This window comes from Hypomesus nipponensis, chromosome 9 (genome assembly GCF_054491055.1).
Source record: "Hypomesus nipponensis isolate SF chromosome 9, ASM5449105v1, whole genome shotgun sequence".
NCBI lineage: Eukaryota > Metazoa > Chordata > Actinopteri > Osmeriformes > Osmeridae > Hypomesus > Hypomesus nipponensis.
The window spans coordinates 21202947-21218087 of NC_140369.1; the positions used below are offsets into that span (position 1 = coordinate 21202947).

At 42.1% G+C, this 15141-nt stretch overlaps 1 protein-coding gene and 1 long non-coding RNA gene across 5 annotated transcripts in view; one reads left to right on the forward strand and one right to left on the reverse strand.

The window, feature by feature from the left end:
- The window catches only part of plekha6 (pleckstrin homology domain containing, family A member 6), a 133433-nt gene that overhangs the window by 59980 nt on the left and 58312 nt on the right, over nucleotides 1-15141 (reverse strand). For all 4 annotated transcript variants that reach the window (XR_014766553.1, XR_014766554.1, XR_014766555.1 and 1 more), the window contains exon 6: nucleotides 3257-3357. Coding sequence is in view for 1 of the 4 variants with exons in the window: in XM_084704564.1 (XP_084560690.1) it covers nucleotides 3257-3357 (101 nt within the window). In the remaining 3 variants the exon portion in view is untranslated. The remainder of the gene's footprint in view (nucleotides 1-3256; nucleotides 3358-15141) is intronic.
- Nucleotides 1-15141, forward strand: part of LOC146273456 (uncharacterized) — a 52792-nt gene that overhangs the window by 4639 nt on the left and 33012 nt on the right. The gene's annotated exons all lie outside the window — the stretch shown is intronic.

The window sequence follows — 15141 nt, forward strand, 5'->3', positions numbered from 1 at the left end:
GCCATAGCTGTGGCATTGAAGACAGTACTCTACTACTACACACTGCCAGTGTGCGAGCCGAGTCTGACTCTGAGGCTAAAGTCAAAACAAGATGCGGTCTCACTCAAATTCCAAGCTTGACACAAATCACAAAAATGTGCTGACCCACTGGCTGTCTTCGCAATCGCCATATCTTTAAAACACTGCCCTCCCTTTTGATGTAGAATTTACCCTGGTACGAAAGAAAATACTCGGATTGACAACAGCTGCCGCAATTGTCTATGGAGGCTGACAGGGTTCAAGAAGGAAACAAATCAGTTTTTCCAGCAACCTACATTAAAATCTCACCACCTGGCTGTCTTCACAATAGCCATATCGTCATAACATTTCCCTCTTTCAGTTTTTTTTCCGCGTAAAATTGAACTATAAAATCACGAAAATACTACTATGACGGTTTCTAGCATGGCTGCCGCCTAAAAGACTAGGTGGTATCACAGGCGACCCGCACTCGCTCAAATTACAAAGACTTTCACAACCTAAATCAAAAAGAGATGGCAGTTCCACTCGAAATTGCTTTCTCAACAAAGTCCAATGTTTGGGAATTTATTTTTCACTCATAATCCAAGCTCCAACTTGCGTGCTAGAACGTTTCTCACGTTGTACCCATGCGTTGTTGCTAACGTGTGCTGACGTAGTGGCGTAGGCAAGCACAGAGTACCCTTTGTTGACAGAAGACACTTTTTGCCACAAAAACATTATAACCTCCTAAACTGTGCTACGGAACATAAATAAAAATACAAGCAACTCAATCGGGACCAAGAGGAAACTTTGACATCAATGTTGTCTATGTAGTCCAAATATTGACTGAGGCTTAGGGGTGGGAAAATAATTATAATAATAATATTAATAATATATATGTGAGAGAACAAAGGTTGTGCCCTTGCCGAAAACAAAGCACACCCAATTAAACAACATGAACCTCAAAAAGTGCAAGAGTGTACTTGTAGAAAAGTAAGTAACAATAATGTATTTCACAGCGAGTACAATAATTTAAATCAGTTACAACTAACCAACAAGAGCAACAAGTCCCTCAATAGGAGTCATTGTGTTGCTGGAGGAATCTAACATCAGGTCCAGCAAATCATTCCTAAGTACCATTGTACACCCGGGACAAGTGCGTCTTGAGCCTTTTCTTAAAGGTGGGGAGACATTCAGTGTCTCTGATGGAGGTGGGGAGTTGATTCCACCATTGGGGGGCCAGACAGGAGAAGAGCTTGGGTTGGGAGCGGGCGCTCTTGAGAGGTGGGACCACCAGACGATTGTCAGAGGAAGACCGTAGGTGGTGGGTGGGGGTGTAAGGCTGGAGGAGAGACTTGATGGGATGGGAAGCCCGTGATGGGAAGCCAGTGGAGGGAGATGAGGAGCGGGGTAACATGGGAGCGTCTGGGTAGATTGAAGACCAGGTGGGCTGCTGCGTTCTGAATCCTCTAGAGAGGGCGGGTTGCACATATGTCAGAGCCCATACTTCTTTACTTTTACTTGAGTGAAAGTGTAGTCAGTACTTCAACTTTCGTATTGGAAGGCTACATCTACTTAAGTGAAGGATGTGCACTTTTGCCATCTCTGCCAGACAAGGAAAGCGACTGAGGACTACCCAACTCACTTTCTTTTCATTTGACCTACTAGCAACTGAAAGCTAATGGCACAAAACTAATTTCGAAACAGCGATCCCTTAATGTAGCCAAAAGAGCTTGCGTCTTGGTGGGCAGGTGTGCACAGGTGTTACTGTGCTGCATTGAAACAGTATGCGAAGCACAAACAACACCTGCCTGTACATATGCCTATATATCTATCAAAGAGTTAGATGTAGTGCTCATGTGGCATAGTTGTGACCTACGTGACTTGTGTCAGTTGTAAATGTATGTAAATTGCTTGAGTGCATGCAGAGGTTTGATATCATCACACAGGCATATTCAGATGCTAGTGAGCCCTTTGTATATAAACCAGGGCACGGAATATGCCCTATACGCACACACACATACAGCCAGAAAGCAAATGCGGTCTTAGTCACCTACTGGGGGGCAGTAAGGAGATTCTGTCCAGTCCATCACTGACGTTGCTGCCTATGATTCCCTTCGGGGTATGTGTGATCACATAACCAGTGTGATCAGATAGTCGTCGCCCCCCCCCCCCCCCGCCCCCCCCTTGCTTTAGGCAAGCTCTACAAGATTTTTAGATAATTTCACAGAATAGTTGGAAACAAAATGCTCCCAGACCCAATGACTCATATCAACTAATATAAAAACCAAAAAGTTGGATTGGAAAGCAGATTGAAACTCCATCAAGGCTCCAGGAGTTGGTCCTTGGTCTACACAGGTGTATGTCATTGTTGATGTTGCATCATCACAGTTCTCTGGCACGTGTATTATCTGCTTCTGGCTGTGGGCACTTAAACACACACACACTCCTCACACACATGTTGGATCAATGTCAGCAACACAAAGACAACATACATAAACTTTGTTCTCAACATAACCAATGTCAGAATAACTAGACACTATATGTTCCTTCTGCCTGAGGCCCAACCATGACACATTCGGAAGGATGTCTAGCTTAAGGGTGACAGTGCCGCTAGCCTCCCTCATTTTCACCCTATCGATTTTTGTAGTAAATCTGTGTGAACCGTTGATGGTGTATGTCACTAACTCATTATGTGGACTTTTTATGTAAGAATGACATTGGCCTAATTTTTTTGTGTGCATGGAGCTCCTGCAAGCGACACTATGAAAGGGGATAAGAGGGTGACTGCTCAATCTGCCTAGTCAAGCAAACAGTTGCACACCTCATCCCCAGGTCTTCTCATCTGTACTCTCTGTGTTTCATAGGACACAGAGCAAACCTCCTTTTCCTGAAACCAATTTCCTCTGTCTCACACACACCCTTACAGCCCTCCCCAGTCATTCCGGACATCACAGATATTTCACCTCTAAGCTTCAGTCAGTGTCCCAGGTGCAACAATTAAGTCTATCTGTCAAGTGACACTCACTCACCCAACATCTAAGACCCTCCCCCCCAACCCCACCCCTACACACACATACACCCCTACACACACATACACCCCTACACATACACACACTTTCAATCACTCTGCCACACTTAACCCCCACAATATCTCAGATCCATGTCAACCTGGTAACATCAATAGTACCTCCCCCCCCCCCCCCCATACACACACACTCCTCTTCCTGGTGGGTGAGCGAGCTGCGGGGTGACTGACCTTAAAGGCGTGCTTGCGGCCGATGTTATCGGACGGCTGCAGCACCCCAATCTGGAAGCTGAGCAGCGGAAGACTTCCCAACACTACGTCCTCCTTCTCGTCTGAGAAGCAAACACAAAACAACAGAATATAAAATCAGGGCCTGGATGTCAACAGGAAAACACCTCCAGGGGAAGAAACAGTCGTTTTCAAATTCCAAAATAAAGAACGGCATTAAAATCAATCAAAACTGAATTCATATCCATTTGTCATGAAAGCAGTTGTATTGAGACTAAGTCCATCTCATTGGGAGACGGGGAGAGTCAAACCTACACCGTGTTGTAGAGCTAATGCAGGCGGCTTCTACTGTCCTCTCTCTCTTGCAACCGAGTGTATGTGTGGCGTGGTGGAGAAGAGAGCTAGAGAGACACACTCCAATCCCAGAGAGGCCCGACAACCCTTAGAATAGAAATCCATCTTGATCCAACAGTCCAGCGATAAGCGATGGTTAACGCCTCACACACTCTCGCATTTACGCACGCACACATGCCCTTTTTTTCACACATGCACGCGTGCTCTTTCTCAAACACCCGTGCGCAAACCCCACGGCAGGTGGAGAAGAAAAACAGGAGCGGTGATGATAGGGGGAATGAGAGAAGCACTTGCTGATTCAATAATGGAGGATGTCATTAAAATTTTAGTGTCTGGAAGGGAATCCAGAGAGCTGCTCCTTCTGTCCTCCACTCTCTTCTCTCTCTCTCTCTCTTTCTCTCTCTCGTTGTGCTTCGTTATCTTGTTTCTCCTGCTCCAGCACTACCCCCTCTCTGTCTCTAGACACAGCTCCTCACTATGCGGACACAAGAGCCCTCCTCTTTTTTCGGTGTGTGTGCGCGTGTATGTGAAAGAAAGAGGGAGGGATAAGGAAAGGGGGAGGGGAGCCATGGGGGCGGTGTTTGTGCAATTATACAGTATGCCGTTCTCTGCTCCGTGTGTGCGTATGTGTGAGATCAGCCCCATGTGACTAAGTGTTGCAGGAATACTGGCCCCCAGCCAATTCTACCTGCCAAACCACAATCTACCAACCACATACACACAAATGCATACACCCACGCCTCTCCCTCTCTGTTTCTCTCTCTCAATTCAATTTTCATTTCAGTTTTTTTGTTGGCATGAATGTGCTGCTTAAATAATGCTACCAAATCAGTCCACAGTGAAGGGACAATATAGAATTTGAACACGTATCAGAGAACCTAATCACCAGGGGCGGCTGGTATAAATGGGAGAACAGGGCTAAGCCCTCCATATCTATTACAATAAAGTTGAGAAAATTATTGTTAATAAACCTTACAACAGAGTGGCACCTAGAGCAGAAACAGCAGATAGTCACAAGAAAAACCAAAAAGATGTAAATGGGTTTATTTTTTCCAGCCCAAAACGCACCAGTTACCATTCATCTTCATAGTGTGTGTGACAGGTTTTGAGGCACGGCCCCTTGATTTGCTGCTAATTTGGGCTAAATTAATTCAGCCCACAGGCCACTGACTTTTGAGGTGTATTATTTACTTTTTCATCTGTTTTCTTTGGAAAAAAAATTCAAACTAAAGCGACTTGGGACACATGGTCCAATCGTTCAAATGACACCAAAGGACAAACGACAAAATCGTACAATGTATGCAAATTGGTTTGAATGAAAGGACTGGCTAATGGCAAGTGTAGCTAATAATCCGCTTTTCTGTTGTTGTAACTTGGTATCTTGGATGTAGTTTACTGCAGCGTGAACTATTGATGAATATATAATAGCGTACCCACCCAATATCACCACCAGCCATCAATGCTTATTACCATTCATCATAAAACATTCATACAAACATGATGACATTTTATAATAAACAAATATAATATCAGTGTGGGTATGTGCGAGTGTAATTACAAAATGTATTCCCTCTCTATCACTTGGTCTCTTTCACTCTCTCTTTACCCCTCTCTGTGTCTCTCGCTCTCACACTTTTCCTATGTGGCCAGCATATTTTGTACAAACACACTTACACTCTCATGGTGTAAGTGTGTCAGGCGAAACAAAGTTCACTACATTTCGGAGCAGGTTAATGTAATACTATTGTATGTACTACTGTCTAATAGCTAATGTAATATTGCACACATTTTCATCCTATTTCCGCTAAAGCAGTAAGTTTGGCTTCTTAAAGACACCCCTTCCACTCATAAAGTATGTTTTAAATGGCATAAATGCTGCCAATTAATAACTGACTCAAAAAAGTATTGTAAATAGTCAGTATCTTTGCCCATTGATTAAGGTAGGCCACTCTAAAGCACGTGTACACTGTCTGATTAATTTGATCTTGACATATAGGTTAAGCATTCTGTAGCAAATAATAACAAGAAACCCACTATTAATTAATTATCTTAATGCAGTGTAACTACTTCAACATAATAATGCACCTAAAATACTAACGTGAGCAAGGGCGTTCAGCAATCGCTATCGAATCAACAGCCACGCGCAATTTAGCTAGCAGGTGAAGAATACTAACAACGAAAAACATTCATACTGTATTGGAGGACACTACAATACAGACATCTTTCGTGCTACAATCTGAACATGACACCTAACTGGAAAACAACAAAGAACCTGAACACAAAAACCCCCACCATAACACAGAACCTGAACAAATCAGAGAACCTGAACACATATAGAACCCTAACACAACACGGTTGAATACCAACTTTATGTAACTGACTCAAATGGTCAAATTGTTTTGAACTGACTGTAAAGTAGGCGGACAGGTTAACATTCTTATATCTGAACTACTGATTGCACAATGAGGTGTGGGGTGGAGAGATACCAGAGGGTTAAGATTAGATTTAGGAAACTAAATCTCCCTTTGTGAGAGGGAAGTCTGGGCCTCCTTGCTTAGGTTGCTGCCCCCGCGACCCAACCCCTGGATAAGCGGTAGATGACGAGACGAGACGAGACTTGCAGCATTGTTTAGTTTGCCTGTATTCATCATTGGTAGGTTGTGACTGGACTGAGTGACCAAAGAAGAAAAAGATGGCAACCTTGAAAATCACTTGAAGAAAGGCAACCAGGTGCTGGACAGACTAACAAGTGAGAAAAAAATCTCTCTCCCTCCAAAATGACTAGATTACTGTATCTACTATATACTATTACTATATAAAACAAAGATGACAGACTGGAAGGTAATTACAAAGAGGACAGTCAAGGTAGAGGGATTGTTTTCTAATCATAAAATGTTTTTTTTTTTTTTGAATATATGTACACTTCACAGAAAGTAGCTGTGTATTCATGTACATGTTCTGTTTAGTGCAAGCAGCTCATTGGCTGTCTGTCTCCAGATCTCCATGGTTGTTGCACCCCTGTTCACTGGCTGTGTTTGGCCCCTCTGTTGTCACTAGCATAGAGATGGTGCTGGTAAACTGCCCTGTCACCTCTTCCTTTCGCTCGCTCGCTCCCTCTCCTGTTTCACAGCACAGCTGGGCCAGGGAGGGAGCAGGGGATGAAGCCAGGACAGCAGACGGACGTGTGAGGAATATAAGTGTAAGGAGGGAAGAAACAAGAATGCAAAGAAAAAAGAAGAATACAAAAAAGAATACAAAGAAGAATACAAAAAAAATGAAGAATACAAAGAATATGAGGAATACAAAGAATATGAAGTATACAAAGAATGTGAAGAATAAAACGATGACAACAACGAAGACAACAAAGAAGAAGAAAAAATGAGCTTCTGAATGCTGCCGCACAGGAATACAGCAGGACATGACCTCAACGGACTGTGCTATAGTCATGAGTAGATGAGAGGGAGAAAGAAAGAGGGAGCTAAACTATAACAAAATTATTTATCTACATTTAGTCATTTAGCAGACGCTCTTATCCAGAGCGACCTACAGTAAGTACAGGGATATTCCCCCCGAGGCAAGTAGGGTGAAGTGCCTTGACAAAGACACAACAACATTTTTCACGGGCGGGAATTGAACCGGCAACCTTCTGATAAATAGCCCAATTCATAACCGCTCAGCCATCTGACCCCAAGATCTCTCTCAGCTCTCTTTACCTAGAAAACACAGATTCAGGTCAGATTTGCATAGTGTGTGTGTTGAGTTTTAGTGGCGGGAAGAAATACTTTTCCAGAGTGCAGATACAGAACCGCCCTCCAGGGTTTTAACTAAAGCTCAAAACAAGTATATCTCTTCATCAGTCACAACTCTAACCTACAGCTCCCAGAAACACTCAGTACCTGTACTACATACTAGCACATCCCTAACAGCTGAAGTATGTGTATTGTTGCTATACGGTAAACAGGCTGTTAGGAGGAATATGTTTTGATAAGAAATACTGTGTAGCTAATTACAAGATAGGAAGCAGGCATGCCACAAGTGTGTACTCACGTAACCAGACAGGTGCCATGCAGAGAAGAAGCAAAAGCAGCAAAGCAGACAGACAGAAAATCTGACAGATTGTATATGCCCTGCCACTTCAGGAGAACTTAGGTACAGGCTGTACTCTGGGAAATGTATACACAGACAAACACACACAGTAAATAAATACACACTGTCCAGAGTTCAAGTATCAAAATGGCACTAGCAAAATACTGTAAACAGGCCGTTTACACGGAAGGTTGTTCAGCTGGGACAGGTTTACTGTGACACACACATTCCTGTCTGTGATGACTGCCATCATAGTTTTGCTTTGGGGGTTGCAACCACACACACACACACTCATACAGATGTACACACACACAATTGCACATATACATGTATACACATACACACATGCATAGACATATACACGTGCAAACACATGCCAAACAATGGGATGAGAGGCCTATCAGAGCTCCAAACACAGATGCAACATTCCACAACCCAGGGACGTGCACAGGCTATGGCTAAGGTTGCCCGGGGAACTGCCCGTTTGCCCTCCTCGAGTCAAAGTGCCCCTCCGAGGAAATTAAATAAATAATAGTGAATTTAAACAGCTGCAGAATTTCATGTAGACCTAGATTTGCCACCCGAAACATTTCATAAAGTAGCCTAATTCACTTTTTGTCACCAATTGATAAGCCTATGGGCAAGGAGAGTGGAAGTCACAAGGGGGAGGGGGGTATGCCCCCTACTCTGTTTACTCTGCGGTACTGCACGCAACCGCCACCTGAGCCTGCATTTTCTTGCACTTAGGAGACTGTTGTTTTATTCTGTGTTAATAAAAAACAGCTTTGACATTGTCAGAAAAGGTGAGTTTTAAGTTGTAGAAATGTATAACAAACAAACAATCATCATCAAGTTCTATAAAATCAATTAAAATCTTCATAAATCCAGGCTCAGATTGCCACGTTTAGCCTCAGACGGCTACCAGACAACCAGCCCGTTATCACATGCTAATTTTTTGGTAAGTTACTAAGCTACATGTCTGCTGATGGTTAGTTTATAACATTTTGTTTTAACAAGAAGAATAAATGATGGAAGTAATGCATTACATGAATTTATCATTAGTAGGTAGGCTATTTTTTGGCGGGGGGGGGGCTTTTTTTAGGCCAGAGCAACTGCCCTTCAAAATTCCTGTGAACCTCCGTGCCACACCCTTATGGAAGAACCCTCACACAAGTTCAAATGTGTGTGTGTGTGCACTTGTGTTTTCAAAGCAAAACTGCACTGCAGCCATCAAAAACAAAACAAAAATATAGCTGCAAGCAGCGATGCGGGTATCTCCACAAGATGGGAAAATATTATAAAAATTTACACTGTAGAAGATTAAGAGTTGGACAAGAGAGCCAAACCACTTCATGTAGTTGGCCAACAACAATCGGCTGAATGGGATTTGAACTCATGAGCATAAGGTTACAAGTCAGTCTCTTTACCCTCTCTGCTACACACAAACTGCAGAGATTTCATCAATAGCTTTGGTCAGCTTTGGGAAAAAAGTTAAGAAACGGTTGGCAGTTCAAGGTAAGATTGCATGAAATTGCACATGGTACATCAGAATGATGTCACCTTGAAGCCAATGAGGTTTGAAATACTATCAGTCAAAATTATATTTGATTTATTGACACAAAGGCAATGTGGACATGTTAAGACATCTGCCTGCACACTATCCCCATCCACGCTGTTTCCCTAATTGCTTTAGCAGCCGCTCAAGATTTTGATGTGCCTTCCACAACCAAACATCAACCACAACACTGTACACAAACTTTCTCAAAGATGGCTTGAAAACCGGAGACCCTTTTTAATTAGATCTCAGTCAAGACACAATAACCTCGTAGATCACTGCCAAGACACAGCCCCTGATCATCTCCTGGCAAGTGCTGCCTCTACATGCAAAGTAGCCAACTCTCTCTTCCCAATAAACTACACATCATGCACACTCAGGGTGACCAACAAGATTGTGTTAATTACGGTGGCCCTGAAGTGCAAAACACATTTAATGAGTACATCCCCAAATGAAAACACTCCCCCCGAATACGAGTCAACTCCCCCCAAGTTGGATGACTTGTTCACCTCCCCCCAATACAAAAACACGCTCCCCTAAATGGAAGACAACATTACATTTACTCTAAAACAAATTACATTAACTCTTAACGGAAAGGGTAGGTACTACACTTCAGCGCTGATTGGATGCAGACTAGGCTAACTAACAAGAAATAAGAAATTGATTGACAGAAGTACAAAATGCAATAGCCTGACAGTTATGTGCACCCGGACAGTTGTTTGGCTATCGAAGAATGTAGCAAATGGTAGACTACTTATGCAAAAGTATTGCGTGTTAAATGTAAAAATCGATAGCCAAACAACTATCCTGGTCCACTTTTATGGAGCTAAATCAGGGCCAAATGTTTTGTTAATTCGAAAACAAATCTTTAGTCAAAAAACTAAAGCTTGAAAATGTACATTTTGGTCGAAAACTTGAAAAATAAAACCATGTATTCAAAGAAAAAATAAGTGTGACAATTTTTTTTTCAGGTTGAATACAATTTCGATTCAATTCTGGAATAATTTTGAATAAGTTATTAATGATCATTTTTCAGTTTCTTATTTTCACAGTTTCACATTTCATGATTTCAGATTCAAAACTTTTTTTTTACGGCTTCAATTGAATTTTGAGTTTCAGGTTTTTTTCTTCTCCATGTTTTTTTCAGTTTCAGTTTTAGTTTTTTTTCTTTTTGGCCCGGTTTTGCGTAGGGGGCGTGGCTTCAACTCAGAGGCGGGAATTATGAGTGACAGCCTAACAAAGAGACAGAAGACTCGGCAGTCGGCATGGCGTCCGCTCCGCCAACCCAGTCTCATTCTCCTGCATATCTATGACACAGGTATACACATCTATTGTGCGTGCCATATATACACCAAATCGGAAATCACTAATTAGACGTCTTCGGTAAATATTGAGATGATAGTTGTCTCAAGTTATAAGAGTTAAATCAGAAATCATTTAAAAAAATCTCCGCAGCCCACCCGTCCATAGCTGGCAAGAACCTGGCCTGTATAGACTACATCTTATATTTCCTGTGTTTGTGTGCCTATCTTTTTTTCTTATTTATATTTACAAGAATGCTGCTTGGTGTTGGTGGCAAATAATAATTATTGGTTGTTATTTAAAGGTGGTTGAGGTGAAAATGCCCCACAAAAACATATAAAAATACTTTTGGAAGCTTTGATATCATGAATCTCCGTAAAATCGTAAAAAATGACGTATAATGGAAAAAGAGTTAATGAAGTTGTGCGTGTGGTAGAGACACATTTTCTGTTGATAAAAATGGATGGGAGGAATTTGAGTATAAACTGCACGCAAAACAGCGAAATAGATGTTTAAACCCGTGTCAAAGATACGCAGGAGTATGAGAGGGTTGGGGAGGTAAGCACGTAATCCTATTTGGGGGGAGTTGACTCTTATTCGGGGGGAGTGTTTTCATTTGGGGGATGCTTTCATGTTAGTGGGTGTGATTTGCACTTTAGGGCCACCGTAGTTAACTAACAAACAGTAACATTACAAACGTCTAACTGAATGAACACAACAACTGAAATCCCTCGCATGGCTGTTGTAACCAAACTATTTTCTTGAAGTCTTGGATCGATGTTGCGAGTACGTAAACCCAAGTCTGCACACTTGGCCATGACAACTACAACAGTGACTTTAGAGAACTACAATTCTACATTAATCTGTTTGATACGCCCCCGAACGTGGTGAACTGTGGGAAGGCAAGCGATTTGCGTCGCTGCAGTGTAAACGCACTGTTAGCGTTAAGAATCTGGGGAACCCGGCAAATGTTAGTTAGCTTGGCTAAACTGGTTTTCATAGCAACGGAAATCAACAAATCAGATCAGTCGAACCTTATTTAGAAAGGAGCGTATGGCGGTGAAATGGAACGTATCTTTCTGCCTTGAAGCTGCGTGCGCATCATCATCAAGACCCCATCTATATTTAAAGATAACATCCAAGCTAACAATTTTGCCAAATCTGACTGCAGCACACATGCCATATGTACTGTGCTATGGTTGTTTGAGTTAAACAACTTGCTAAATTAATTAAATGTCTGAATGTCAAATCCAACTATAAATGCATAAAAGACAACGTTTCAATCAAATCTAAATTATTTTTAAACCTAGAGGTTTAAAAGGCTTTGCCTAAACTGACATGCACCAACTCAGAGAACTGAGTTTCAACATCCATTACTCTACACTTAAGGCATGACTATGTTTAACTTAATGTCTGCACTTCTCTGTCACCAACTGTTTCTGGAGTGGGGGGTGGGGGCTTCACAGGGTGTCTACAGGTACAAACAAGTTAAATTTAAGACCCTTTGATACCACTACCAAATGAAATTAAAGACCAAACTTACGATGGAAATACATATCAAAAGTGGAAATATACAGCAATCTTTCCAGGTAAACACTGATGTCTGTTCAATATGAACAGTATGGTAAAGTGACAATAATTGGTTGAGTTTAAGAACATTGACTAAATGTGTGTAATGCGAAAGGATAACACACAAATGTAATAGCTGTCCTAAATTAAATTTATTATTATACTATGGTGGAGCAGAAACTAGCAATTCCATGAATCCCATGGAAACAAAGGCAAATGTGGAGATGTACTGATGTGTAGCACAAATCATCCAAGGAGTAATTCTCTTGAGTGTTTTTTATTTAGATGAATAATCATTGGATTCAGGTCAAAAGTCTATCACTTGAACTGGTTTCATCACTTAAGACACTCAAGGTCAGCAGCTTGGCATGCTGGGGCATGGAAAAGATGAAACATATAGACTTTCATCAAGGTAAAATGTTGGTTTGTCCTTTTTCATCAATGTCCTCAACATAGTAGTCTGCAGAGCCAGAAGACACAGTAGTCTGTGGGGTGACTGTCAGTCTCCGGAGGGCTGGCAGGCAGGGGCAGGCCAGCTGGCTGAAGAGAAGCCGTCCAGCTTGAGAGGGGAAGTCCAGCAAGGGGTCTGTGTTTCTCTCATCATGTTGCATCCTCTTTTACACCCAGTATCCTCTGTTGTGGCTCTCAGCATGGTCTGTTGCACTCTGTTGAGCAAGCCTCTGCATGACCCTCCAGACCTGTATAAGTGAAGAAAGGGTCCATGTCTACTCTTGATATATCCTACCGTTTTGACTGTGAAATGCAGTTGAACACTATTTCAAACTTGAATCCAAATGTGTTGACCTGATGGACACCCATGCACGTCAGTCAAAACACGGTTTTGATTCCAGGCTCTGACAAGATTATTTAGCTCAAAACTGGTCAATATATATACACATCTGACCAGAGACCTGTTCCATAAAGCGAGTTTACTGAATAATCCAGACTTGGGTCAGTTAGTCTGTGTCATTTCCAGTTCATTCGGTTCCATAAAGCTGGCTCAACGTAGTTCAAACTCGGTTACTATGGCAACTTAGGCTGTGAAACTAGTCTGGTCTGGGGCAGGCTAACTGTCAGGCTTAGCGTGACTTGGTGCTTAAGCAGACCTTCTTGTAACACTGACCCAACGGGAAAATGATGATTTACCACGGATATTCTCATTTTCTTATTCCCATCAGTTTAACATGTTCAACATTGATAAAAAATCAATTAAATTGCCTACATGGGCTACAACATTTAGCCTAATGCATTAAACAATGATGAACAATGATTTGATACACGCCACGTTAAATGTTGCCTATGGCTAGCCTAGTTTGTGATTTCAAATGTTTAGGCATCAGGGATAGGCCTATCTCAATCTAAATTATCCAAGTTTATATATCATAGCTATATAGTTGTTAACAGTAGTCTGCAATTGCAAAAAAAAATCCATGGGCTACATCTCCTCCATTTTCCTGACACAACCATGTTAAAAAGTTAGGCTACTGGGTAATGTATTCATTAATAGTTGGCAATTTATTTAATTGGTCAATTTACATATGTTTACAGGGTGTCTGTTTTTTAATCAACGAAGTAAAGGTCTACAAAAGCACCTCGACGACGTAGCCTATCGTTCACGTCAATCATGGCATGTCGTTTCATTTTGATGAAGCGGTGGATGAGGGAGCTGTCACAGTACAAGGCTTAAAGGGAACGTTCTTTCTGGAAGAAGTCACGTGGCCGTGTGCATTGCTTTTGCCGTGGTGGATTGTATGATCCATGTTTGACCTCTTAGGCTGCTTAAGAATAGTGTGCACGCGCAATTAGCTTGACTACTTAAGTCTGACTTGAATTAGTAGGACTGTGTGAGCTGAAATTGGCCTTTATGGAACCGCTTTAGCCCCGCTTGACTTGTTAAGTTAATTCAAGTCTGTTTTGGGACTTTAAGTCCAACTTGAGCGGGCTTTATGGAACAGGCCCCAACTCGACCTTTGCCTGTAAACAGTGATGATGACTATCAGAGACCTTTTAAGTAGTTTGACCTAGTGAAATTGGCAAAAACCAGCCTGGCTACTGTAGGTCGCTTTCTCAGGCAGATGACAAATGAAACTACTACTACTGTCAAAACAATGTACCCCCGGGACGCAGTCTCAGTCCACTTGCAAGTTTTGCACTAATCACAAAAAAAACCTCTGGCTAAACGCACAATTCCCACATCTCTTGAAGGCTGCCCTGCTCGTCTTTTTTGGTGTAGACCAAACTGTAAATTTGTGAATTTATGAACATGATGCAACCAAAGCATGGCTGCCGCTTAAGCCTTGCGGTCTCCCTTGTGTCAGAATTCACTCCAATTACAAAGACTTTCATGATCCAAATCACATATCTGAGCCTACAGGTCTGTGGGGAATCGCTTGTTCTTCTAAAAGCTGCCCTCCTCTACCTTTTTGATGAATTCACATAGATGCTAAATGATTCACAACACTAGAGGAAAAAAAGCTAGCTACTTTTCGAGTTTGGTTTTCCGTCACTTCAAACTCACGATCTAAAGGTCTCAAAGTGCTCAAACCTTCACCATAATTCAAGAGTAGTGTACTTTCACAAACCCAATCATTGATTCAAGCTTAAAATGTGTAAAAATAGGACTTACCGAACGTGGCTGCCTCCAACACGGCTATTGGGCGATTCCAGTTGAAAACAACAATGGCCGCCGAAAAATTATTTATATTTGTAACGGCGAGCTGCGATTGGAAGCAAAATGAAACAGGAGCTAAAGACCAAGGGTGGGGGCTTGGTCAGCACACCATTTCCAGAAAGGATGTGTTTGCGTCTCGCCAAGCTCGCACGTGTCAAGTAGGGTGACCACCTGTCCCGCTTTGCACTGTATCGAACAGCATTTTCAATATACGACGCGCGGGAAGGGGTGAAAATGCTGTGCGACAACGCAAAGCGGGACAGGTGGTCACCCTAGTGTCAAGGGGCAAGATAAGTCTGTGAAAATTTGGAGCGTGCTCTGTGGAGCAATTCAATTGTATTCAATCTTATA